Source organism: Globicephala melas, chromosome 12, assembly GCF_963455315.2.
Source record: "Globicephala melas chromosome 12, mGloMel1.2, whole genome shotgun sequence".
Taxonomy (NCBI): Eukaryota; Metazoa; Chordata; class Mammalia; order Artiodactyla; family Delphinidae; genus Globicephala; species Globicephala melas.
This window is the reverse complement of record NC_083325.1, coordinates 60,805,452-60,832,913: the sequence shown is the minus strand read 5'-3', so window position 1 is coordinate 60,832,913 and position 27,462 is coordinate 60,805,452. Positions and strand designations below refer to the sequence as shown.

General features: G+C 37.9%; 2 protein-coding genes across 4 annotated transcripts; one reads left to right on the top strand and one right to left on the bottom strand.

Annotated features, from left to right (window-relative positions):
* Positions 1 to 735: 735 nt before the first annotated feature.
* On the top strand, positions 736 to 7,381 carry CEBPZOS (CEBPZ opposite strand). Of its 2 annotated transcripts, XM_030857921.3 has the most exons (5): positions 736 to 804; positions 3,351 to 3,466; positions 4,518 to 4,562; positions 5,203 to 5,287; positions 6,768 to 7,381. In XM_030857921.3, exons 2-4 carry the CDS (start codon positions 3,352 to 3,354, stop codon positions 5,283 to 5,285), a joined length of 243 nt encoding a protein of 80 aa, XP_030713781.1. In that variant the 5' UTR covers positions 736 to 804; position 3,351; the 3' UTR covers positions 5,286 to 5,287; positions 6,768 to 7,381. The 2 variants fall into 2 exon arrangements, with proteins under 2 accessions (XP_030713781.1, XP_060165392.1); XM_060309409.1 differs by lacking the exon at positions 6,768 to 7,381 and having other exon boundaries at positions 5,203 to 5,306.
* On the bottom strand, positions 5,131 to 27,430 carry CEBPZ (CCAAT enhancer binding protein zeta). 2 transcript variants are annotated; one of them, XM_030857920.3, is made up of 16 exons: positions 27,239 to 27,430; positions 22,638 to 24,127; positions 17,687 to 17,918; positions 16,944 to 17,133; positions 15,439 to 15,527; positions 13,118 to 13,171; positions 12,476 to 12,578; positions 12,298 to 12,366; positions 10,702 to 10,768; positions 9,417 to 9,517; positions 8,902 to 8,959; positions 8,400 to 8,587; positions 7,911 to 8,000; positions 6,454 to 6,512; positions 6,277 to 6,358; positions 5,131 to 5,466 (listed from the first exon to the last, which is right to left on the bottom strand). In XM_030857920.3, the coding sequence occupies exons 1-16, from the start codon at positions 27,392 to 27,394 to the stop codon at positions 5,327 to 5,329; spliced, it is 3,168 nt and encodes a 1,055-aa protein (XP_030713780.2). In that variant the 5' UTR covers positions 27,395 to 27,430; the 3' UTR covers positions 5,131 to 5,326. The 2 variants fall into 2 exon arrangements, with proteins under 2 accessions (XP_030713780.2, XP_060165391.1); XM_060309408.1 differs by lacking the exons at positions 5,131 to 5,466; positions 6,277 to 6,358; positions 6,454 to 6,512; ... (2 more) ...; positions 8,902 to 8,959; positions 9,417 to 9,517 and adding an exon at positions 9,524 to 10,424.
* Positions 27,431 to 27,462: the final 32 nt, after the last annotated feature.

Genomic DNA, 27,462 nt, shown 5'->3' with positions numbered 1-27,462 from the left:
CCTCCCTTCCAAAGTAGCGAAGATTGCTGCCATGTTCTGTCCACTCTCTGCCACACACAGTGGGGTGTTGCTCCAGGACCTTGCTTCAGATGTGTAAGATCTGCTGTCCGTACGTAATCTTTTGATGTCTCTGTTGCTGTCTCCAGGCTGTTTCTTCGGTTTCCAGGCTAGCAACTACAAAGCTTGCAGGCCTGTGGGGTGTAGCCCAACCACATGGAACCTTCCTAGACCTTTTTATGTTCCTTTTCTCCTCCTCCTCCCCTTTCCCCTTTTCATTCCCCGCTTTTCCTCCTCTTATTTAGTAGGCAGTACAGGCAGTGACTCAAATTTTGATTTACGAACGAATTGTTTAGGGATCTGGCTAAAATGTAGATTGACTCAGTACGTCTGCAGTTCTAACAAGCTCCCAAGTGATGCCAATGTTGCTGATGCCACTTTGGGTTGAAGGGTGTAGAAAAATGATTGAGCACAGGCTTTCCAGTCAGTGCCCTGGGTTCAAATCAAAGTTCTGGCTCTTACTAACTGTTTAATTGTGGGCAGGGTTAAACTCGCACCTCCTCTGTAAAATGAGATACTCATAGCACCTATCATGACACAAAGTTGTTGGGAGGATTAAATAAAACAATGTAAGCAGCCTGCAGTCAGGGTAGACTTTTAGTAAGAGAACAGTAACGGGTGATTGCGGGGCGGGGCGGGGCGGGGCGGGGCGGGGCGGGGCGGGGCGGGGCGGGGCGGGCCCCACCCGGGAGGGGCGGGGCTCTGCCAGCCCTGGAGCTTGCGCAGTCCGGCGAGTACGTGCCTCAGGTAAGGTACACGTGCGGGTCTCTTGCTCGCTCAGCTGCCTCCCTTGGCAGGTCTTCAGAGCGGGGAGCAGAGCAGGCTTTTGGGGGGACCTCGGCAGAGTTCTGGGGCGATACGAAGAACACTCGGTGTCACTGTATCCGTCCGCCGGAGGGGCGCCGGCCCGGCCCGAGTGTTTCCGGGTCGCTCAATGACCTTGGCGCGGCACCGGTGCAGTGCTGCTTGCGCTGCGCGTGTGTCGGCGCCTGGCTGGGAGCCCGGGTGGGGGCGAGAAGCTGGGTGTGGGGGGGAACCGGGGGAGCTGGGGAGCTGGCTGGAGCCGGGGCACCGGAGATGCGGAGGCCGCGAGGGGCTGAGGATCGCGGGTAGCCTCCCCGAGGCCACTCTCGGAGGCGTCGGTGCTTGCTTGGCGCTTGACCGTGGGAACCTGGAAAAAGTGCCCTTGTAATTGAACCCGGGGTCGTAGCAGGGAGACCTTGTCCCACATCTGGAGTGTGAGGAAAGACCTCGCTGTTTGAAATGTTGCCTGGAGATGCTGAGCCGCGTCGATCTCCAGCTTTGGTGCATAGACGAGGCGTTTTCGGACGCAAACATTGCACATTTGTCTTAAGCTTGTGCACCCTAAGTCAGCTTCTCAGCCCAGTGTGATGTAACCTCATGACACACAGCCCTGCTTTTCTTCGAGCCCATCAAAGGACTGCTTTATTTTAAACTTCACCTGAGTTCCATCCTTCTCCAAAATCTTGTCTAGTCTTAACTCCGTCTCTGCCCGTTAGTAACCTGTCGTGGATGGCTATGCCTTTGGTGGTCTTTATCAAATGGGTTTTATCAGTCATTATAAACACCTTTTCTGAAGTTGAGGGAGTTGGAATGTAAAATGTATGTATATCCGTTTTTAAGAAAGGTAAATGCTTTACTATACAGTTACTTGGACTTTGTTTTTTGAACCCTTATCCTCTCTCCCAACAAAACAAAGCAGAATTCTACTTGGAGTCCTTACACTGTGGATCTGACTGCAGGCAGGCTTTGTTTTGTTTTGTGTTTCACCCTTTGAACATTAAAAATAACCCCAGGAGAGCTCCCTGTACTGATCATGGCTTATTTCCTGTCAGTTATGTACAGCATAGTAGTAGACAAAGCAAAACAAGTCTCCCACTCCCTCACCGCCTCTTGGTTATGTGTAAGTTCTTTTTTAACTCCCTCCACTTCACTTCTCTTAGGTAAGAATAATAAAGTTTTAATCTTTTAGTCCCTAGGGTGATCACATTATCAAAATGAGAGAAGGGAACCTGGGGGCTGGCGGGGAGGGACACCTGGTTACAATATTAGTAGGATAATCCTACCAAAGTAGGGTATTTAATTATGCCCACCCTCAGACATTGCGAAAAGGAGTTAAAATTGAATGGAATGAGCGGGAGAGCTGGAGCTGTAGAGTATTAGAGAGGAGGTGCCACCTCACACGGAGAATGGAAAAGTGTTACAGAGCATACACAGGACAGTGTTGAAATCCTGAGTTTAAAAACCACTGTTCTCCTGTCCTTCCTGACTTTGATGGGCACAGACAAAAGGAAAAAAAAAAAAACCAACAACTTGGGTTTACATTTCATATATTCAGTAAGTCATATATGCTATTTTCTTCACTTGTTATATAGCCCTTTCCTTGTTAGCTTTTGCTTTAGTGAAAGAGAATAAAGACTTAAGCCCTTCGTTCTTACTGGCTTTTATTTTAATTATAGGAAGAGAATCAAGATTTGAAGTCTAGTTTTGCCACTTACTGGGTGATGGTGGTCAGTGTTCCCTCATGTGGTCCAGAGGCCTCTTGTATACAAGTCACTTGGAGTTGCCTGCAAAAGGGCAGATTACTGGGCACCAACCCTAGAGTTGCTGAATCAGAACCTGGGGATTGGGGAATTGCTCTCTGAGGCCCAAGAATGTGCATTTCTAACAAGCCCTTTGGGTGACGTAATTAGTTTGCAGCTTAGAATAGCAGCTCCTCAGGAACAAGAACCAGTTTATTGCTCAACTTTATATAAAATGCCCAGAACTGTGGCACATAGTTCAGTATGTTGTATAAATAAATGAAAACTTCTAACTATAAAACATGTACAACGACTTGCAGAATAACCATACTTTTGTAGGGTACTTCATAAAGAACTTCACATATTGTGCCCATTAGATCATATCTTATTTAATTCCTAGTTCAGCTAAGAAAAAGTTTTACCCTAACTCCCACCATTCTATATTCTTAAGCAATTTAAAAATCTCAGTTCCATAAACTGTTAGTTCCTTTCACAATGCCTTCCATTTTGTCTCCGCGCTGTGCTTTCTCCAATCATGTCTTTGGTTCACTTGTGCCCCTTAGGCATGGAGGTTGAAAACTAGGAAAGTGAGACATGTCTAATACAACTAAGGATACGGTAACTTTAGGGTTTTATTCCTATATAATCATTCAAACTATGGGAATGAATTGGGAGTTATTTTTATAGAAGTGGTACTAAGCTTGTATATGCTTATTCAGGTTTACATTTATTTGTTATTGTTAAACTTAGGATGGCCCGTACTATGGATCCACTGGCAAAGAAGATCTTTAAAGGAGTTTTAGTAGCTGAACTTGTGGGCGTTTTTGGAGCATATTTTTTGTTTAAAAAGATGAACACAAGCCAAGGTAATCATAATTCAGAAATTAGTGTTTTGTAGGGGGGTGTACAGTTTGCTAATGCATTTTAGGTTAAATGGCTTCTTTAGAGAAACTGCCTTTTCAGATTCAGTGTATTGATATTAGCCATTTTATAGGCACAAGGGGAAGAAGCTAGGTGTTAATTATTATAGAATAAATTACTCTTCTCCCTAAAAAAAAAAAAAATTGTTTGTAGACTAGGGAAAATGTTTCATACTTCCATGGATTTTACTAATGAGGGGCATAGAGCAGTGTCCTTGGTCTGGCTTAGCACAGATGGAAAAAATCCAGCCTGCCCATTACACCTCATTGTTTGGTAAGACTGAAAAAGCAAGAGGTAGCATAGCTGAATTGTCAAGTAACCAGTTTCTCAAGCTAGCAGAGTGCTTCCTCTGCATCAATACTAGCCACTAAAAGCCTTTCCCATGCCACTGGCCATCACCAAAAGTGCTTTGTCATTTTGTGGGGGAAATTTTATATTAGCGCCTTCAACTTTTAAAATCAGAAAGTGCTGCTTTCTCTTTCCCTAAAGCAGGGAATAGTAGTCCTGGGGTGGTGGCCATCTTTGAAACTTGTCATTTGCCTTCTTAACGGATGGAAGGGCATAAAAGAAAACATCCAAACAGTATTTAAAAGGAAAGTAAAGTTTAAGATCACTTCAAAAATTGGGTGTAGTGAAGTCTTACGTCTAATTCTCTAAAAAGGTAAAATGGCATCCATAAAAAGTTTATAAAATTACACAAGGGAATTTCACATTAACACTGAAAATTTGCTTTTAAGTACCATTTCAAAATAAATTACATCATATATATAGGCCAAGTTTTAAAAACTCCAAAATAACTAGGGAAGGCTACATATAAGGTTTAAGTGCAATTTACACCCTATTTAAAAAGATACAGTTCCTGGATTACCAAGGACTTTAACACAAATTTCTAATAGGATTCCTATCTTATAGACCCTAAAGCTAGCACTAAATTATGGCTCCATGTGTTAAAACAATGAATTTCTAATCATGCCTAATTTTAAGACTTTTCTTTAGATTTCAGGCAAACAATGAGCAAGAAATTCCCTTTCATCTTGGAAGGTATGTTTTTCCTTAAGTGAAATTAAGAGTACAAAACAACTTCTTCAGGTAACCTTTATAAATTGTTTCTTTATGACCAATTACGGGCTAAATGGCTTCTTAATTTTGTGATGCCAGTTTCCAAAAATACTGTTCATTTCTATTTTCACTCCTTCTGAGAACACAGTGGAGAAAATTCTCATCCCAGTTAGCCAATGGGTGAATCCAGCTAATGGGCTGGATTCTTAATTCTTCCAGTGGGTTAAGAATGTAGACTTTGGAATGAGACATATCTGAGTGTGATGGAATCAAATCCACAGCTTAAAACTTAAAACCAATCTCTGGTTTGCGAACGAGCTTTTTCTTTCTCATCAAGTAGAGATAATGATGCCCATCTCATGAATTGTTGTAAGGATTAAACAAGATAACATTATGTAATTACTTCACACAGTATCTGGTATAAAGCAATGCTTAGTAAATAGTGTTCATTACAATGATTAGCAGAGATGCTAGAGCTTATATACAACACATGTATCCTACTGTCATCCTTTTCATTTTACCATGTAGAAATAAGGGGAAAAAATCTTGATTTTTTTCTCAATATAGTTTAATTTTAACACTTTTACATGATTTCATAAATGACAGCTATTTCTATTTATAGTTTATTACAAATCCATTGAACACTCTGGAATGTATGGCATCAGAGAGCAAGATCAAGAAAAATGGCTGAACAGCAAAAATTAGGAGTAAGTAGAATTTTAACTTGTAATTTACTTAGAAAACACTCATTTTCTTTGCTTTTTAATTTTTTGAGTGGTTTTTGGCCTCTTCTTTCTAAAATTTTTCTTCCTCTTGATGATGCTTTTCACATCTCTGTTGTGTAACCAGTCATCGCGTTCAGCCTCCCACCTAAGCTGTTTGAGACCTTTGAGGAGGGAGAAAAAAGATAAGCACATTGTAGACTCTTGGAGGCCCCACCAAACATCCTAACAGGAACTTCCAGTCTGCCATGACCTACAGTCATTTCCCATCCACTATGTAAACCCCTCCTCGGTTGTTGCTTTCCTTCCATATTTACCGTCAAAGATTTACTATTTACAGCAAAGGAACAAATGCTTCACAGATTTTATTTCCCCTGAACACTTACTGGTGAAAGAAGAGCAGCCAGTAACTATCAATATCAGAAATAATTAAAATGCCTATATTTATAAAGTTACTTAGCAAATTCATATTATATAAAAATAACCTGCTTCCATAAAAAAAAAAGTAACTTTTGTAGGCTGTAGTCTTTTTCTGTAGTATAAATACTTTTTAATCCCATGTGCTCTGCAGACAGAGGTGAAAAAGCCATTCTTTTCAGGTTGTGAGGAACCATTTATCCCTTCTTACTATAAAAAGGTCCTCCAGGGCTTCCCTGGTGGTGCAGTGGTTGAGAGTCCGCCTGCTGATGCAGGGGACACGGGTTCGTGCCCCAGTCCGGGAAGATCCCACATGCCGCAGAGCGGCTGGGCCCACGAGCCATGGCCGCTGAACCTGCGCGTCCGGAGCCTGTGCTCCACAACGGGAGAGGCCACAACAGTGAGAGGCCCACGTACCGCAAAAACAAAAAAAAACAAAAAAAACGACAAAAAAAGGTCCTCCAGAAATATTCAGATTTTCAGAAATTCTAAGTTAAAGCCTAAGTTAGTTAACCTAATTCGAAGTTAAAACCTAAATAAAAATTCAAGTTACTTACTTGCATTATCTTTGTTAGCCATGGCATTCATGCCAATGTTATCAAACTTGGATCCCATATTTTCATCCAACAGGTGGCCAAACTTTGAAAGAAAAAGGGGGGGATGCATGTATTAGAAAACTTAAAAAACAATATCAATAGAATAGCTAAGTGCTTAAAGTAGTACATTAGCCTTACCTCTTCAGCAGATACAAATAGGTTGGAGTCATTGAAATTTCTTTTTTTTTTCCTTGGTCCTTAAAAAAAAGTATAAGTCTAGATTATTAAATTGTAAATCCAATGATATTGGATAAATATAATCTTCAACATAGTTTTGTTAAAAATATATATTTGGGTTAAAACACACAATTACAATTATCTTCTAGTATCATTAGGTAGCTGGCATTTAAAGACAGAAAAATAACTCAAAAGTTAGTATAAGGTTTTTTTTTTTTAAGTTAATATCCTAAATAGGACTGTTCAGGTGACAACAGTGTCTTCTTGTCTTTCAGATTTGACCATCGATCAAAGTTCGTCCTATTTCACAGTATCAGGCAAGATTACAATTCTAAAGTTGACATGGATGGATTTTAGACTATTTAAGTGTAAACTCTAAGTCAGAGGTTTCGTTCTAAGAAACTGATGGAAGGTTTGTTTATGATGTGATAAATGGAGTTTTGTTTACTACTCAAAATAAACCTGTTCTTTAAAAAAAACTCCCCTATAATTCTTAACATATAAACCTTTCAAAATAGATAATATAGTAAAATATCTATTTTTAATATTTATTACATTTTTTCTTTTCCATTATAGTTTATTAGAAGACATTGAATATAGTACCCTGTGCTATACAGTAGGACCTTGTTTATCCAATTTATCCTCCTCTCCTTTGCCCTTTGGTACCACAAGTTTTTCTTCTATGCCTGTGAGTCTGTTTCTGTTTTCTAACTAAGTTCATTAATGTTTATTACATTTTAACTCACACTATCTAAAACTATATTAACTAAAAATATTGCTTTTATCCATTTTCACTTTACCTGAAACAATACTTAAAACTCTACATCAATGTCTCTACTAGAGCCACTTTGGAATAAAATTCATCATAAAACATTTATTGTGCTTTCTACATTTTTACCAAAAACTTAATATTGTCACCTGATACAGTACTTTTTTCCTTTTATTAGCACCATAGAAATTACACTAAAAGACATAATCTGTTATCATATACTTTAAAAATTCCTATCTGTTTTATATATTTTTGAGGTTATAATCATTTTGTCACGGCAGATCTCATTAAAAAAGGAAAATGAAGTTAATAAAGAGCATGGGTTTTTAGATGGGTCAAATGGGAAGGATAAGAGTTGATAGAGAAAAGGAAAAAGGCAACAGGTGTCTATGGAAAATCCATGGCTTACATATTATTGAATGGTTTAAACATGAATGAAATGATGATCTAGAGCTATTTAAATGAGAGGAGTGAATTTGGGAAGAAAAAATAATTGAAGGTGGATGTGAGAAACAACGTTTTTCATATATTGAAAATATGTTTAAGACTTCTTATCCATTAGAAAAGTTAATTTCCCAAAATGATAATGAACAATAGCTTTCCCATACTCATTGCTTAGGTTTAAAAGAGACTCAATACATTTTCTTACCTTGAAATGACCCAGCAAAGTCAAAATCATTTGCACCTTTTCTCTTGCTTTTCTTACTATTGACTTTGAAGCTGACATCATCATCAAGTTCTGTTACCAAAAAAAACACCGCTGTTATTAAGCAATTTAAGAAAACAGTAGAACTGCTATAGGGCTATGATGATGAATATTGATTAACTTTTAAAAACTACAAATTACCATTACCAACATTTTAAAAAGGCAATATAACAGCTCGACAGGTATAGCACAGATAGCCTCACTGCTGATTAAAATAAAAGCCCAAAACAGAAACTCAACTGCTGATAAAACAACAACAAAAAAACCCTTCAGTTTCAAATGAGAGGAGAAAAAAGGTCCTCTTTAAATTTCTGTCTGATCTGAGTATTAATCTGAATACAGGGTAATATTAAAAAGCCTTCAACAGAAAAACTAGCCTATGCCGAGGAAGAAAGCTCCAGTTTGTTTTTGTCTTATATTTTAAAAGTTTACCTGGAATGCCCTCATTTTCATCATCTAACACATCCATGAATGTTCCTCCATCTTCCTCAATTTCACTAAATTCTTTATTCATACTTCCTAAGGAAACTTCATCATCATCCAAATTACCAAGGTCCTCATCTTCTGAATCTTCATCTTCTAAGTCATCCTTAGCTCCTTTTGCTTTCTTCTTCATGTTGCTGAAGAAAAACAACAACTTGAAATGTAAAAGAGAACTTTGTTTTCTCAAGTATGTTTTGGTGACCAGCAGGGCATTAGGCTGTTAACAGAATTCAAAGGAGAGTGACAGACAGCTCAGAGCCTTTATTTAATATACTAACGGGCATTATAAAGGTCCAAAATGAAAGAACTGTGTCCACTTCCCAAACTTCCTTCAATACCTAATACCTTTCTCCTATACAACACATATTCCTGTGCTCCACTGTTCCGAGGGACAATAATTTGAGAAATGCTGGGAAAAGTTAAAAAAAAGAACTGAAGAAAAGTATTTTACCTAGCAAAGTCAAGGTCATCCTTTCCAGAGGTGAAACAATTATCATCTTCAAACGTGTCTGCCAGAGAACAATATACAAATTGTAAGACGTAGCAAGGAATAACAGAGTTGACATGTCTTATATTTGAATCAATCAACACATCATGATTTGGCTGTTCATGATAAGTAAACACCAAAATGATATACATTTGACACTGCTGGTGTTTTATTAATCTAAACAAACCCATGAATATGCTGACCTTAATTAAATCCCTAAACTAAATGCGTTCCAGTTAATTTTAGCTTCTTTCTACAGTTCTTTTACGGAAAGAGGGAAAATATCAAATAAAACAATATTTAGCAATTGCAGACCTTTTTACTCCATTAGAACTATTTATGTGCTTATTTTTAGTAGGTGTAATATGATATGCAACATGTGAGCTCAATGTAAGCTTATCTAATTTCCCATTTTATTTTCAGTCTAAATTCCAATAAAATTTTTCTAACTCTGTGGATTATAAAGGTAAACAAATTACCAATCATCTTTTCAAATTCCTCATCATCCACATCTTCTATACTTTCTTCATCTTCATTCCGTTTTTGTTTCAGTTTAACACTAGCAACTTTTTTATAATACCTAAAATAAAATGCATGTTATATATTTGATAGTTTTATCATAGGGCCCATTTTACTATAATCAAAGCACCTATGGCCAGTGTCACAAACAAGTGTAAAAACTGTTAACTCAGCTGGATATAAATGACTAAAATCGGTATTTATTATAGAAAAACTAGTTTTGAATTCAAAACAGTTCAAAACTTTTGAAACGTGAAGTATAGTAAATTTCAATGATTTAGGCTTGGTTCTTCATAAAAACACCTTAACTCGTCTTAATTAAATGGCACCGTAAAAGGTTGTTTTAGCATCAGCACGACTGCAATGATACAAGTATTCGAATATTAGAAACTGGGGCTCTAAATGACCTGTAATCACAGTATTTTATCAGTTAGACTTTTTCTTCTATCAGGGTACAGTGAAACAGCATTTTGCAGATGGGATCATAGCCTCAAAATTGTTTACACAAAAAATTTTTAAAAAAAGCAAACCAGGGACTTCCCTGGTGGCGCAGTGGTTGGGAATCCACCTTCCAATGCAGGGGACACGGATTCAAGCCCTGGTCCAGGAAGATCCCACATGTCGCAGAGGAACTAAGCCTGTGCACCACAACTACTGAGCCCGTGCACCTAGAGCCTGTGCTCTGCAATGAGAAGCCCGCGCACCGCAACGAGGAGTAGCCCTCGCTGCAGCTAGAGAAAGCCCGCACACAGCAACGAAGATCCAGTGCTGCCAAAAAAAAAAAGGAGCAAACCAAATCGAACCCAATTACCCAATCAACCAGATGAGATAATAGTTCCTTTACTATTACAAGGCATTAGTTTTAATACTAGTAGGTTTAGGACTTATCTCCATAGTAGTGCAGTGTTTTGCTAATTCTACGCAGAGCCATGTTTTGGACAAATAACTCATGAGTTACAGATTTAAGCCTGTAAGAAAATTACTAGAGTAAAAAAACTTTTTTCAAAGTCAAGGTTCTTAAAATTTATGCTAAATTATTAAAAACAAAACCCTCAAATTTACTTGTTTTAGTTTCATTTATACATCTCAACATTAGCAAAATGACATTTCTAAACACCCCTCACAAAAATGGATTGACATATCGTTCGCCCTTTTCAAGATAGGCCTATGTTAACAAAGCATTTATGGAATCTAAAAATTTTAAATTTAACAGTTCTCCAAATGAAACAGTATTAAATATATTACCTGTAGAAAAACACTTCATCCTCTGGTATTTGACTTTCTTCTTTTGCAAGGAACTCCTTACTGTTAACTAGGAAAACAAGTTAAGAATTTTATTTAAGTAATTCTTTTTATGTTATTCAAGCTCTTAAGACTAAATACAGAATACCTATAATTCTTTAGAATCTCTCTAAAGTCTCATAATGTGAGGAAGTTGAACAGAAGGCATCTTATAAATTTATTTATTTATTTATTGGCTGTGTTGGGTCTTCATTGCTATGCGCGGGCTTTCTCTAGATACAACGAGCAGGGGCTACTCTTCGTTACGGTGCGTGGGCTTCTCACTGTGGTGGCTTCACTTGTTGTGGAGCACAGGCTCTAGACACGCAGGCTCAGTAGTTGTGGCTCATGGGCTCTAGAGCGCAGGCTCAGTAGTTGTGGCGCACAGACTTAGTTGCTCTGTGGCATGTGGGATCTTCCTGGACCAGGGCTTGAACCCGTGTCCCCTGCACTGGCAGGCAGATTCTTAACCACTGCGCCACCAGGGAAGTCCCTGGACAGAAGGCATCTTATAGTGCGAAGGACAACCTCTAGAAAAGTCTGTGTGGAGGAAAACCAACATTTGAAACTTCATCGGCTACAATACAGTTTGTAGCCATCAGTGCGTCACAGTGAAAGAACAGGGTTCTCTTGTCCTCCAATTGCATCCAGGATCCAAATTTCAAGAGAAACAAAGACTCAAAAGAGTTCTCTTAATAATCACTTTAAACTCGTCATTTTTCACCTTGGAAAAATGACAACAATGCCTGCCATTCTGGGAATAGGAAGCAAACACAGAAGTATCCACAATTTAACTTAATACTGAGGAAAACTAAGAAACAAGAATAAGGAACTACAATATATTAGTGTTTCCTCATCAGAATAAAAATTTCAGGCTCATCTTGGTTAAAAGAGTATTTGGCTTCTGATTCCAACTCTAACTTTGGGCAAGTCCTTTTGTCTCTGGACCTCTGTGATGTAAGTTAATTAGAAATTAAATGATTTATAAGTTGCAACTGAACCCTAGACTGTGAAAAAAAAGGAGCTGGGATCTAGTATGTAAAGAAATACCTGCTGTGAATACAAAAGCAGAATTAGATCCACAAGATTGGTACTAAATACCTGTTGAAAGAAGTTTAAAATGAGGCTCTGTGACAAAATCTGTTGTGGGTATTTCCACCAAGCCCATTAGAGAGCTTAAAACGATCTGAGCTGTAAAAGGTAATTATATATGGGGGGTGGCGGGGGCAGTGTCACTGATAAAGCTATAGCTTTACCTATAGATGATACAAGAATGGCAAATGCTAATTGTTGAAGATGGGTGATGGTTAGGGGTGGGGTGGGGTGGGGTCCATCATATCACTTGTGTATATATGCTTTGGATATGTTTGAAATTTTCTGGGAAAAAAAAAAGGCCCAATCTCAGTAAACTTGAAAATGCGTACCAATCTTGGCAACAAAGATGGATAATATCTCTGGTGCTTAGGTTTTATTCTGATAAAGTAGAGCAAAGAATAACACAATTTATGTGTTACTGACTTGTACTGTTGTCAGGTTCAACCGTCCAGGCTTTATACTTACCAGCAAGACTACGAATATCCTTCATAAAATGTTTTCTTTTTGGCTGCATCACAACACTGTCTGTGTTTTCTGAAATGTAAAATCAAGACAGTGTAATGTAAAACCTAGTTATATATGCTCATGTTGTTTATTGAATATTAACAGGGAAAGCCAAAAAATTCATCAAATAGAAGCGTACCTTTCCCTTTATGTGGCTTTGGATTTCGGTATACAAATCGATCCAAGAATCTCATTAGTGTGAAATCCTGTAGTGGATCCCCTGAATACTCAACATAATTTCCCTGAAAGGTAGGGGGAGGGAATTAAGAAATTATATATATACATCCAGAGAAAAAACAAGAAGAAAAGCATAAACATCTATTACATTGCTTCGAAGGCACAAATACGCAATAAAAGACCCTTCAAATATCCCTCTCATGCATGTTATTCTTTTCTTGAAGAAATTAAACACACACTCATACATATTCTACAATGCACTGCTGATTTTATGAATAGTCAAATAGTATTATGTAGGTTATCTAACCATTAACCAGGAACCAAACCCCGACTGGCAAACACGACAAAAGGGAAAGGGGAGGGCAATCTTTCTTCAGGAGCAAAGCCAGGATGTAGTAAATAACTCTTGTGGTTTTGTAATATCCTATATTTCCATTCATCTCAGAGTGGGAAGAATTATCTGCTGCTCTGTATCAAACAAGTCATTGCTCCTTTACAACAGCAGAAAAATGTACACGATTCTATCTAGTAAACACTGACTAATTATTATCTAAAACTGGATTATTTTCTTTAATTTCTTGTCTTCTGAATATTTGAGACTTACCTGAAGGATAGTCTTTGCAAAAAGGGCCACAGAGGGATGAAAATGCTCAGAAAGCTAAAAAGAAAAATGTGAAGTAAGGTCAACTCCTACCACAGTTGCAGATTATTTAAGAAAATACAAAAAACTGAAACTTAAGCCGATACATCAGAAGAGTGATTCAAAATTTTGGTCTCAGGAACACTTTATATACTTAAAAATCAAGTACCTCAAGAGCTTCCGTAATTTAAGTGGGATATATCTATTGATATTTACCTTATTAGAAATTACAACAGAAAAATTTTAAACACTTATAGTTCATTTAAAATTAACAATAGGGCTTCCCTGGTGGTGCAGTGGTTAAGAATCTGCCTGCCAATGTAGGGGACACAGGTTCGAGCCCTGATCCAAGAAGATCCCACATGCTGTGGAGCAACTAAGCCCGTGTGTCGCAACTATTGAGCCTGTGGTCTAGAGCCCACGAGCCACAACTACTGAGCCAGCGTGCTGCAACCACTGAAGTCCGTGCACCTAGAGCCTGTGCTCCACAACAAGAGAAGCCACCGCAATGAGAAGCCTGTGCACCTCAACAAAGAGTAACCCCCACTCGCCGCAACTAGAGAAAGCCTGTGCACAGCAACAAAGACCCAACACAGCCAAAAATAAGAAAATTTTAAAAATAAAAAAAATTAACAATAAACCTATTACATATTAATATAAATGTTTTATGAAAAATAACTTTCAGAATAAATATTAGTGATAAAAGTAGCATTATTTTACAGTTTTACAAATCTATTTAATGTCTGGTTTAACATAAGTGGATTCTCATATCTGCTTCTGTATTCCATGTTATTTTAGTTGAAGTATATGAAGAAAATCTGGCTTCACACAGATATATAGTTGGAAAAAAGAGGATTAACCAATAGTCTTTCATATAATTGTGGGTTTTTTTCCTTTGATACTATATAAAAATTGAAGATTAGTTGCAGTATGGAATCTGAAACCCTATCAATCAGCTTTTGGTACTTGCTACTTAAAATTAACTGGTCTACAGTGAATGGATCTTTTATCCATGCTTGACTTCATAACACTGTGTATTAGTCATATGGAAAATACTGACTTTGTGAGTTACGCAATTCTTCCAAATGCTGGTCACATTTCATTCAGTATCACAAAAATCACATTGTTAGTATCACCACTCCTTTCAATCAGAAAAGGTATCGAGAAACTGTTAAGCTCAAGATGGTGGTTACAGGAGTTCTAAAATTTTAACCTTTGCTTAAAAACTTGAACTTTATCATTGACAACACATACTGTCAGCTGTTTTGATTGAAGTAACAGGTTCACGTCATTCATTTTCAAGAAAATATCTCCCAAATACCCAAGTCTGAGTGACCAGCCTGTCAGCCAGACAGCTTAGCTGAGTTTCCAACAACTACACAGGCACTTTTCGTTGAGACATGAGACAACCCTCATACTTAGGTCTGCAGCAGAGTGTGTTATGTGTTCTTGTTTTATATATATACACACAGAACATTAAAAAGACATGTATGTACTTTGGAGTCAAGATAATAAAATCAACAGTTTTTCCTGCCTCATCATTCTTATGTGATACTGGCTTTTTTCCCCGGCTGCAAGTATATGGCAATGAAGAATGTAATGCCCATGAGTGCAGCTTGGTACTACTGTCTGTATTTGCTTTAAGGCACCAGCAGTTTTATCCATTTCTTTAATACCATCAGTGCCACTGTCAATAGTGACAAAGGCAAATAATGTCCTGGTATCACTATGAAAGTAGTTGTGACTTTGCAGACTCGCTAACAAGGTGTCAGGGACCCACAGGAGTCTGCATGGGTAGACACTTGCTTTAGCAAAAAAAATCATAGAAAGCTTATTAGAAATATGCGTTCCTCTCACATATTTAAAAAGTAACTTTGCTTGCAAAAAGTTCTATTATCACAAAACCTTTCAGAGATATCTAATGCATAAAGCAAAATTTAGCCATTTTACAGAGCCATTGTATGCAATAGTGTGCTTACAAAAAGCAAAATTTACTTATAGCCATGTATAACATCCTTATTTTGCATGCACATTATTTAAGATTTTCTACACGTGAATGTAGAAATGTGTAAATTTAATGTTTTTCAGAGGCAACAGAAATATGGGTTATAAGGCATTACAGCCAGGTGACATACTTCAAATTACTTTCTTCTGCCAATTAATGTCTAAATAACTAAACTCCTATATTTATCACTTATAAGAAAAATGGAAACTTCAAGGTGTTAAATCCATGGGGGCAAATATATAGCACAGTTGAATTAAGAGACAATTTGAAATTATTTTACCTTTTTGAGTTCCCAAAGACTTGTATTTTCAGCTCCACAGAACAAAGGGTTTCTACTGAATGGATCATATGTGTTTAACTGTTTGCCACCTGAGAACACAAATATAGTATTTCTCAAATGCTCTATTCCTAGCCCAAGAGGTCACTACACCCACCGGGATCAATGCTGTCACTGACAATTATTAAGTATCAGCATTTTTAGTTAGCCAGGCATCCTACCTAGAATAAAAACTCCAAGCCACCAGAATTTATCTTGGTACCTAAGCTAGCATTTGCTATTGAGTAAACCAGGCAGCATATTTATCCCAACTACTAAAAGCTCCCCTTCAAAATTTATCCCCTTTCAAATAGGTACCCATTTCTCGGTCAATTAGGTCATAAGTGTTAAGATGACAAATGACCTGAAGATGAAACAGGTCTAAATTCTTTTGGAGCTTTACAGTACACTGAATGTTTGTCATTAAATTATGCCCAGAAGTAAGTCTCACTTGGAACAGGTTTTATATTATCTTCTTCATGTTTTTAGCAACTCCGGATTAGAAAATGTAAAACAAGGAAACTTCAGAACACGCAAGGAACTGTCTACTTCACAATGCACGTGCTTGTCATCCTTCTAAAGGATTATTCCCAATTTAGCCTTCAGGGCAACTGATGGATTCTTTTAAAAACTTCCTGGTGGCTACCATATTTCTCTTTTATACTTCACAAGCAAACTAAAGTTCAGAGAGATGAAATAATTTGAACCAGAGTCCCACAACAAGTTTGAAGAAATGGGTCTGGCACCTTTCTTGATCCTCAAGGCTAGTGTGCTTTTCTTTACAGCCTCAAATGAAAAGCCTGCATTTCTAAGATTTCTTTTGGCTCTAATAGTCTATTAATAGACTTAATTCAGTTTGTGTGTATGGAAAACATAGTTTCTATATCAAGAATGTTTTCAATCCTAAAACATTACTTTAAGGAACTACAGAGGGTAAACATGATGCTTGAACAAAGTAACCACAAGTTCCTCATTATTCACAATATGTAACCAAATACCTTTGTAAATCAAACTTTGTGTACACACGTGTTGTTTTCATATATGTTCCATGCAAGAGGCCTTTACATGTACAGATAAAGATCAAGAAACTAAAACTCATTCAAAAGTATAAACTTATTACACTTCAGCTGAAGGAAAAGAGATCTACTGTGCATCTAACATGGCCACATTTTTCTCACTAAATCTTCACAGCTCCAAAAGGTATCTGCTTTAATTTCTAAGATTTAAATTATTTTAAAAGATGTATTTATTATCTGTAGTACTGTTCATAAGTAAGTCAATGATTCACTATATTAAAAATTTACTTCTAGGATCCTAATTATATCTGGTTATGAGTGCTCCCATCTAAAATAAAGCAATATTGAGGACTTCTAAAATGGTATAATATTAATTTCTATTAAGATTAAAGGGGAATCCAGTTCCTCGGTTTAAAAATTCAAGAAAATAATTTAAAGATTTAAGAAACTCACCTTTCAAATTATCAAAGTGCACCCAAGAAGCAGACTCTAACTTTTTGGTTTCCACATGACGTTCAGACACAGTTTCTTCCATCTCAACTTTTTTCATGGTATCTGTATCTGTTTCTTTATCTGCATCAGTGAATTTTTCTGTTTCTTCATCATCTCCTATGTCAATAAAATTTTCTTCCTCATCAAACTCCTAAAAAAAAAATGGTTTAATGAATCTGGGTTAATCAATGAGAAAAGTATTCAATTACGTGAAGTAGTTTTGAAGATTTGTTTATTGCAATTCTGATGAAACGTGAAAGTTCCATCAATGGAATTTAGAATGAGAGGAGGCCACATTCTTATTCCTAAATGTAACAGAGTTAAGTTTTGAGCCAAGAATCCCTGAGACTTTGAAAGCATTCAGCCCTCAAATGAATTTTTGAGTTGTTGTAAATAACCCTACGAGGTAGGTGCTATTATGTCCATTTCACAACTGAGGAGATAGGCTTAAGAGATCTATTAGCTCTATAACTGTAACTATCTCATATAATCACATTTTAGGGTAGTTTCTTATGTGTAAAGGGGTGAAGCAACATGCCCACCTAGTAAACTGTACACCTGGGACTAAAATCCAGGTCAGTCTAATTCCAGGACTCACACTCTGCTCCAGAGAACTAACTAAGTTATTGTCACTGAAGCAAAGAAGAAAAATACCAAATATATTTCAGAACCCACTCAATTTAAAAAGCAATTGTAAAATATACCGGAGGATCATCTAGTTGACTTCTTAAACCTGGTTTTGCTTTAAGGATCTCAGACACGAGATATAAAGCTCCACATATGAATGGCGGCATCTGTTCACATGTAACTTGAAGTAACCTCTTCACAAAAGCCTTCACCCTCCGCAACACGATGTCAGCTTTCAGAGACTTGTAGACAAGGTTAAGAAACATGGCTTGCTTAGAACACAACATTAACCCCGGATCCAGCATCTTCCTGCAAAACAGAAACGAGATTGTGTGTATTCATAAAACATCCCCATACCCAGCAACTACTAGAGGCAACTACTAACCTCATCTTAGTCTGGAATAACCTTGCTGCTTATTTTAGAACAAGAGACCATTTCTGCCCTAAGATGGAAGATGGAAGTCAATGACCAGAATAGAAAGAGTGATGGTAGTACCAGGGGGAAGAAAAGCCACAGAAGCACGACTTTCTTTTTTGTGTGTGGTTTCTTTTCTCTTTTCCAAGTGGTTTTCTATTCTCTAGACCAACAGGGCACAGCCCTAACAGTATAACTTTTCATATAGATAAAGAACTGCACATGGAAGGCTAATCCAAAACCAAACAGTGAAAACTGACCTATGAAAGCAGTCAACTAGACCAGGGTTCTTATCCTTGCATCACTACCTACTAGCTGGGGGACCAGAGGCTGCCTCCACATGGCTCTAGTGAAGACTGTACATGTATAGTAGAATACTGAATTGTGAGAATCTCTTGTTCAATGTACTACCTGTGTAAATCCTTCCTATACACTATTCTGTGCCCAGAATGCTATTCTCCAACTGTCTGCACATCCATAGGTTCCTCCATTATACTCTATCTCAGTCCCACGTTTATCTTCTTTATAGTTTAACACCTTTTGTTTCCTTTCTCTTTTTCCCCCAAAGTCCAATGGAACAGGGACTGTGCCTGTGTTATTCACTGTTGTAACCCCAGTGCCTGGCACTTAATAAGCACTCAGTATTTGTTGAATGAGTAAGTGGTTCATTCCATGGCAAGTGCTTGTTCAATATCTCTCGTGACTGAGGACTGCTCACTCTCACTCTAGGAGCACAATCCAATTTTGGACAACTCACTTTTGCCAGAAAACATCTTCTTTATCCACAGCTGAAATTTGCTCCTGTGTAATTTCCAACCATTAATTTTACTACTGCCTTCTGAAGCAACACAAGCAACAAGAGCAAAGTAAACAAGTGGGACTACATAAAACTTAAAAGCCTTCTGCACAACAAGGGAAACCATCAACAAAATGAAAAGGCAACATATGGAATGGAAGAAAATATTTGCAAACCATGTATCTGATAAATGGTTAATATAAAAAATATATTAGGAAGCTCATACAATAGCAAAAAACTCCCAAATAATCCAATTTAAAAATGGGCAAAGGACCTGAATAGACGTTTTTCCAAAGAAGACACACAAATGGCCAAAAGGTACGTGAAAAGGCTCTCAACACTACTAATCATCAGGGAAATCGAAATCAAAATCACGTCGAGATATCAACTCACACCTGTTAGGATGGCTATTATAAAAAAGACAGGAGTTAACAAACATTGACAAGGATGTGGAAAAAATGGAACCCTTGTACACTGTTGGTAGGAATATAAATTGCTACAGCCATTATGGATAACAGTATGGCAGCTCCTCAACAAATTAAAAATAAAACTATCATATGACCCAGCAATACCACTTCAGGGCATATATCCAAAGGAAATGAAATCGGTATCTCAAAGAGCTATCTGCACTCCTACATTCACTGCATTATTCACAATAGCCAAAGTATGGAAACAACCTATGTGTGTGTCAACAGATGAATGGATAATGAAGATGTGGTATATACACACAATGGATTATTATTCAGCCACAAGAAAGAAGGAAGCCCTTTTTGTGACATGTATGAACCTGGAGAACATTGTGCATAGTAAAAAAAGAGAAAGACAACTACTCTAATGTCATGTATATGTAGAATCTTAAAAAAAAAATCAAATTCATAGAAACAGGGAACAGGTTGGTAGGGGGTGGGGGAATGGGGAGATGTTGGTCAAAGGGTGTAAGCGTTCAGTTGCATGGTGAATATAGTTAATAATACTGTATCGAGTACTTGAAATTTGCTGAGAATACATCTTAGGCATTCTCAACCCCTCCCCCCAGTAGTTAACTATGTGTGTGAGGTGATCGATGTGTTAATTAACTTGATTATGGTAATCATCACAATAGATACATGTATCAAATCTTCATGTTGTATGCTTTAAATACATACAATTTTATAGGTCAACAAACTGGTTAAAAAACCCACAACAAAATAACCTAATTATATTTTTACACGACAGCCTTTCAAATACTTGACCATTTACTATAGCTATTATTTGTCCTTCTCTCCCCCAAAGTCTCTCTTCTGCAGGCTACTGAGATATTATCTCATACAATAATTTTTAAATTCTCTCTTTATCCTGTTTGCTGAATCCTAGAGATGCTCCAAATGGTCTGGACCCCCAGACATTAGGACACCCAGAATTAATACAATCCTCCAGATAACCACTCCAAAAGTGGAATCAATCCTTTTGTTCTAAGCACTTTAATTTTTTTCTACTAACACCAGAAATGAAAATATTTAACCTTGTGAGGCATTTTCATATTGCTCACATATCTAGTTTTCCCCATTTGTCAGTTCCACAATTCTAGTACCTATTGGTGATATTCTGAGAAAGTCTATGTTATTCATATAATCTTTGCTATTCCACTTTCTCTCTTCTCATTTGAATTTTCAACATTGCCATCCATTTTGGCACTCATTTTAAATCATAAGTTCCATTACGCATCAAGAGAAAAACTAGAGAATTTAGATGGTTGTTGTCTCCACCATTTGACCCAGAATATGTTCCTGGAGTTTTTGATAAATCACGTTTTTGTAAACCAAATCACTTCTTCATTTCTTTTACCCCTCAACTAATATCAGGGAATTTTTATTTAAAGGAGTTTTAATAAAACCAAGAGAAAATAAATACTTTAAAAAGGCTTAGAAGCCCTTTGAGGGAATCCATCTGTGAGAGCTCTTGACAAACAGTAATTTAAAGAGTTTAGGAATGTACTCCTCAGAGATGTTAGACTGTTGTGTTAAACTCTGAGATGTTAAACGGATATTAGAAATATGTTTTCCAATAGATTCCACACACTTTCTAAAAATGAGAAATTCTTATGACCCTCAAAAGTTACCAAAAAACCTAATCCTAAACCTCTACATTTTCAGCCTTGGAAGTCTTTCCAAACTAAAAAAAGTTTTAAAGTATTTATTACTTTATTTTTATTTATTTATTTTTTGCGGTACGCGGGCCTCTCGCTGTTGTGGCCTCTCCTGTTGCGGAGCACAGGCTCCGGACGCGCAGGCTCAGCGGCCAAGGCTCACGGGCCCAGCCGCTCCGCGGCACGTGGGACCTTCGCGGACCGGGGCACGAACCCGTGTCCCCTGCATCGGCAGTCGGACTCTCAACCACTGCGCCACCAGGGAAGCCCCTGCTTTATTTAAAAACAAAAATTAAAACATTTCTTTTTGGCCACAGTGTATGACTTGCGGGATTCTTAGTTCCCCAACCAGGGACTGAACCCAGGCCACGGCAGTGAAAGCGTCAAGTCCTAACCACTGGACTGCCAGGGAATTAGGGTTACGGTACTTTAAAAGACTGTAGACTCTTAAGAGTTGTGGAAAGGCCTCTGAGATTCTTTTTAGTGTATCAGTGCAATCAGGGCCATGAAACACCATGAACTCCAAGTCAGTAGGCCTGGATTTGCCACCTAACTTGGCCTCATACTGTCTGTGAGACCTTGCACAAATTATTGTACCTCACAGCCTGGAGAGCTGTTAAGAGGATTAAATTTAAGAAATGTATGTGAGTAGTAATAATAATAATGATGATGATAATGGTAGCAGCCAGCACGTACAGAGCACTTACTATGTTGTTGGGCATTGTTAAATTCATACCATACACTGACGATGACATGGGTTTCCAAATACATTAACTCCTTAATCTTATTAAAATCCCAGTTCTGTCATTTTTTAGCTGTGTAACTGTGGGGAAGTTTCGTAATCTTCATAATAACCCTACGGGATAGGTGCTTCCCTTGACATTTTATAGATGAATAAAAGCACAGTAAAATGGGATTGATCATGTTTACCAATATGGTTTTACTGAGGATTAAGTAATTTGTCCAAAGTTACACAGCAAGCTAATGGCTGGTATTCAAATCCAGGTCATGTAGCTTAGGTCCAAGATATTAACCACTATGTTACGTTTCTCACAAGATATATGTATGTAAAATTAGAAAAATGAATTAGAAGGAAATATATAGCTTGTTGGTGTACTTCAACAGTTCCCAAGTGTACAAACTGTTCAAAATATCAGCCCTCAGTGGGTGCACTGCAGGACAGTTGCAAAATTCAGTAAATCTAGTACCAAAGTCTTAATCCCAATATTTAAGAAAAATTCCAAAACTGCAACCCCCAACCCTCCTATCTAAAAACATTCTTGTTTACCATTTGTCCTCCGCAATTTGAACGGAAGTGCCTCTAGAGGTGCGAATTTTGTTCACTGTGCTATATCCCGAGTTCTGGAATAGTGCCCAGCACATAGTTGACACTCAAAAAATTCTTGTTGAATGAATGACTAAATGGCTGTGTGAAGGACAGGAGGAAAGAAATACAGGACCAAGGATGGGGACTTCTCAAAATAAAAAATAATAAATGACGTATTCAAAACATATAATACAGATGCCCAACAGGGAACCAAAGATTAAATGACTCAAAGTTGGTGAATAGCAGGTTGCTGAGAGGGGCCAAAGATCCTACTTTCTAAGTCTTTCTATTGCCCCACAGAGGGGCACTGCGTTATATTAGACCACATTACTTCTCATTTACACACTGGAATAGTAGGTACTTACCGATATAATGCTGCATAATATCGATCTGATATCGTCTGCTGAGAATTCATTACTTGGAAGAGCAACATTAAAGCCTGCACACTGGTATTAAAATTCACCATATGTAGCACTTTGAACAGCGTGTCAACCTGCTCCCTCACTTTGTCATCACCAGTCTGGGCATAGGGATATGCCCTATTCACTCCTGTTAAAAGGGCACTGAGCATTTTTGACTCAATATCTTTTTTCTTGATGCAAGTCCGAAAAAAACAAAAATAAAGAGTTATTAGTTTGTTAGCTAATTCACTTTCTTCATGGGAGAGGGCCATTTGATTTAAAAAGCAAATTGCATAATACTGGGCTTTGCAGCTGATATTTGAACGGAAAAGCAGTCTTTCTACTTCACTACACACAACTCCTTTCATATTAGGATGTTTACAAAGCAATGTCTCCAATAGATGGGAGGCTTTGGTGGCTATTCTGTTCTGAGGATCTCCCAGTTTATTTACCACCTGCACAAGAAGGGCCTTTTCTTCCTCGGGTTTGTTACAAAGAAGCTCATGAGCCACTATAAGGGCTCGAATTTTGGTGGTTACTAATGAATCATGACTTAAAGTGTCTAAGACTTGCACAAATTCAGCCACTAAGTGTTTCAGCTGGTGTTCAAAATACCATAATATGAGTCTTCTATCTCTTGAGTCCTTGTTGCCACTGGACAACTGTTCTAGTTTGTTGAAAGGATGCTGGCTGAAAATCCGTAGCTTTCGACTGTCTGGCAAAAGGTCTGTAATGAGTAACTCTTTGAAAGTATCCAAAGCCATGAGGCACTGCTGTTTGCTGCCCTTCTTTTTAACAAGGTTCAGGAGAGTTTCTACAAACTGGAGTGTGTGAATAGCATCATCCTGAATAAGAAGAATCATGGCTGCCATTCTGTCACCTAGCGTCCCTGATGACACAATTGCCTTCATCCAGGTAGAAGAGGCTCCCTTTTGATTATTTGTCTTATTTTTGAATAAGTTGATTTCATGTTCATACAACTTCTGAGCCAAGGTTTTGTACTTAGACACAACATCCCGAGGCTGGGGTCCCAAAGAGTATTCATTGCTATATTCCAGATCATACCATTTGCCTCCAGACTTAAGTAACAATGTCCGTCTCTCAAAAAATTCAAAGATATCCTGTTGCTTATCTCTCTTTGCTTTTGTTATGGCACTGCTGTTCTCATCAGAATGTTGTTCTGGCCTCTTCTTATTTTTCACCTTACTTTCACTTCCTACTGTATTTTGCTTTTTATTATCTACTTTAGATACTCTTGCTTCTTTTTTGCTGCCTTCTTGTTTTTTAGCTGGTTGATCTTCTTCAATTAAGAAAGCTTTTGCATACTTGGCTAAACTAAGATTCTTAATAAATGCTTCCAATTCACCCTGCTGAAGATCATCAATTGCTCCTTTTTTGCCTCCATCCACCACTTCCTCATTCTCATCCAAAGCAGTCAGCATAAGGTAATCTTGCTGCATAAAAATATAAGTTAAAAATAAGTTACAAATCCAACAGTTTAGTTAAAACCTCAAAAGTTAGTTTGATACCTATATCCTTGAAATCAATTATCCATGAAATTGAGTTATCACAGTATTGCCTAGGCTCCCACCTACACCCAAAGTACTTACTTGATAGATCAAAGATTTAAATGTGAAAAATAAAACCATAAAGTAATAGGAGAAAGCACAGCATAATTAAAAAAATAATTCCAGGGACTTCCCTGGCGGTCCAGTGGTTAAGATTTCACCTTCCAATGCAGGGGGTGTGGGTTCAATCTGCTGGTTGCGGAGCTAAGATCCCACATGCCTTGTGGCCAAAAAAACCCCAAAACATAAAACAGAAGCAATATTGTGACAAATTCAATAAAGACTTTAAAAATGGTCTGTACCAAAAATAACTTTAAAAAATAAAAATAAAATAAAATTTTTTAATTAAAAAAATAATAAAAAAATAATTCCAGAGTAGGGAAAAATCTTTCCAAATGTGACATAAAACTCAGGGTCCATAAAGAAAAGAATGGATATATTTATCATTCTCTTACACACAAAACATATACAAAAACTGAAAAGACAAATAATAAGCTGGAAAAAACAACTGGCAACTCATATCAAAGTAATTTGGCTTAATATGTAATATAAAAGTTCCTATGCATCAGTTAAGGAAGTGACAAACCAACAGAAAGATGTGCAAAGGATATAAACAAACGGTTCATAGAAAAAAAAAGTGGTTCTTTAAAAATGTGAAAAGATGCTTAACCTCACTGACATTTAAAGAAGTCCAAATCAGAACCACAATGATACATCTATTTTTTAATCTGCCAGAGAAGCAAAGATAAAATTAAGACAGGTGGTGTTGGGGAAAGGGTGGAGGAAAAGGCACTTTCCTAAATGGTTGATGGAAGTATAAACTGGTACAACTTCTATGGAGAACAATTTGTCAACTTCAGTCAAAATACAAGACACATCCTTTGACCCAGCAGTTCCATTTCTATAAATTTAGGTTATGCATACACTTAAAAATGCGGAAAAAGATATATATGTTCAAGGTTATTTACTGAAGCATTATTTAAAATAGCAAAAGACTGGCAACTTAAATATCCACAATAAATGGCTAGTTAGATAAATTAAGAAAATGATGTTATGGGCATAAAACCAAAGACAGAACTTTATACTGATGTGCAGGGATCTCTAATAAAACAGTAAGAAAAAAAAGACTTAAAATATTATATAGTGTGGTACCTTTTGTGTAAAAAATAACAAACATAGGTGTGTGTGTGTATTTGCTTGGAAGATATAGAAGACACAAAAATAATTGCTTCCTGGAAGGGAAACTGCATGGCTGGAGATAAAAGTGGGAAAGATTTTTCATCATGCACCCCCCTCCTTTAAACAAAACAAAACAAAGCAAAAACCAAAACAAACCTTTTCGTAACATGTGCATACATTATGTACTCAAAAATTAAATACAAGGGAGACGCAAGAGGGAAGAGATATGGGAACATATGTATATGTATAACTGATTCACTTTGTTATAAAGCAGAAACCAACACACCATTGTAAAGCAATTATACTCCAATAAAGATGTAAATAAATACAACCCAAGTACAGAGCAAACTGAATCTGCCCCAGTAAGTTGCATTTCTCCTGCCTCTAATCGCTCATCCTCCCCCTCCCCATGTTGCCCAGAAAGTCTAGTCTGAAAACAAAACATTTAATAAAAAGCAAAGCTCTGTCACATATTTGCTACAAATCTTCTAAGGTTTCCCATCAAATTCAGAACATAAGCCCATCTTCTTACCTCTCTGACCTCATTTCTTTTTTTTTTAAACATCTTTATTGGAGTATAATTGCTTTACAATGTTGTGTTAGTTTCTACTGTATAACAAAGTAAATCAGCTATACATATACATATATCCCCATATCTCCTCCCTCTTGCATCTCCCTCCCACCCTCCCTATCCCACCCCTCTAGGTGGTCGCAAAGCACTGAGCTGATCTCCCTGTGCTATGTGGCTGCTTCCCACTATCTATTTTACATTTGGTAGTGTATATATGTCAATGCTACTCTCTTACTTCGTCCCAGCTTACCCTTCCCCCTCCCCGTGTCCTCAAGTCCATTCTCTACATCTGCGTCTTTATTCCTGTCCTGCACCTAGGTTCATCAGAACCATTTTATTTTTTTAGATTCCATATATGTGTTTTAGCATATGGTATTTGTTTTTCTCCTTCTGACTTACTTCACTATGTATGACAGACTCTAGGTCCATCCACCTCATTACAAATAACTCAACTTCGTTTTTTCATGGCTGAGTAACATTCCATTGTATATATGTGCCACATCTTCTTTATCCATTTATCTGTCGATGGACACTTAGGTTGCTTCCACGTCTGACCTCATTTCTTACTGCTCTCCTCTCACCTCACTTGCACTATTTTTATTGTTCCTGGAACTACAAAACCAAAAAGGCTCACTCCCTTCTTTCCTTCAATTTTCTGCTCGAAAACTCGGGGATGGGTCCCCCGATCACCTCGTTTAAAACTGTAACGCCTCTTCCATTTATTATCCTCCCTCCCCGTTTTAATTTTCTCCACTCAGCGTCTGATATACAATGTATTCCAAAGTTTGGTTACTGTTTCTTTGCCTTAATTAGGATGTAAATTCCAAGAGCGCAGAGAGCTTCTTGGGCGTAAACTGAGCGTGTGGGTGTACTTTGTGAGAATAGAAGTTAAATTCCAATACCAGTGGGGTTCCAAACACTGATACCACGAGGTCAGGACCAAAAAAAAGGTCAGTCCTCTCCGACCTGATGGAGTGCCAGTTATACTACGTCAATAAATGAGAGGACGCCTACATCCTAAGAAAAGACACGGCATAAAAACGTTCAATTCTAAACGACTTTTCTCTTGCAAAGAGCAATGGGAAAGAAGTGCGGGAAGCGCACCGAGCACATTTCGAAACTGGGATCTGGGTCCACGACGCCCTCCCACTCTGCAGCTCGGGGGCTGCCGCGCCACTTGCCCGCGCCACTCGCGGGACCACTCCACGCGCCTATGTCTCCCTTCTCCTGGAGTCCAAGGCCATTACCTTGGTGCCTCCAAGCCGTAAAACCTCCTGCAGGGAGAACCCATCGTCGGCTTCATCGTTAGCATCCTCGTCGTCCTCGTCCGGATCTTCCACCGCTTCCTCCGGGAGCCAGGGCCGCTTGGCGTGGAACTCCAAAGGTTTCTTAGCAGCCGCCATGGCAAGCAGAGCTCACGCACACGGCCCAAAGTTTCCTTCCGCTTGGCCGGGTGACGTACTTCCTGCAG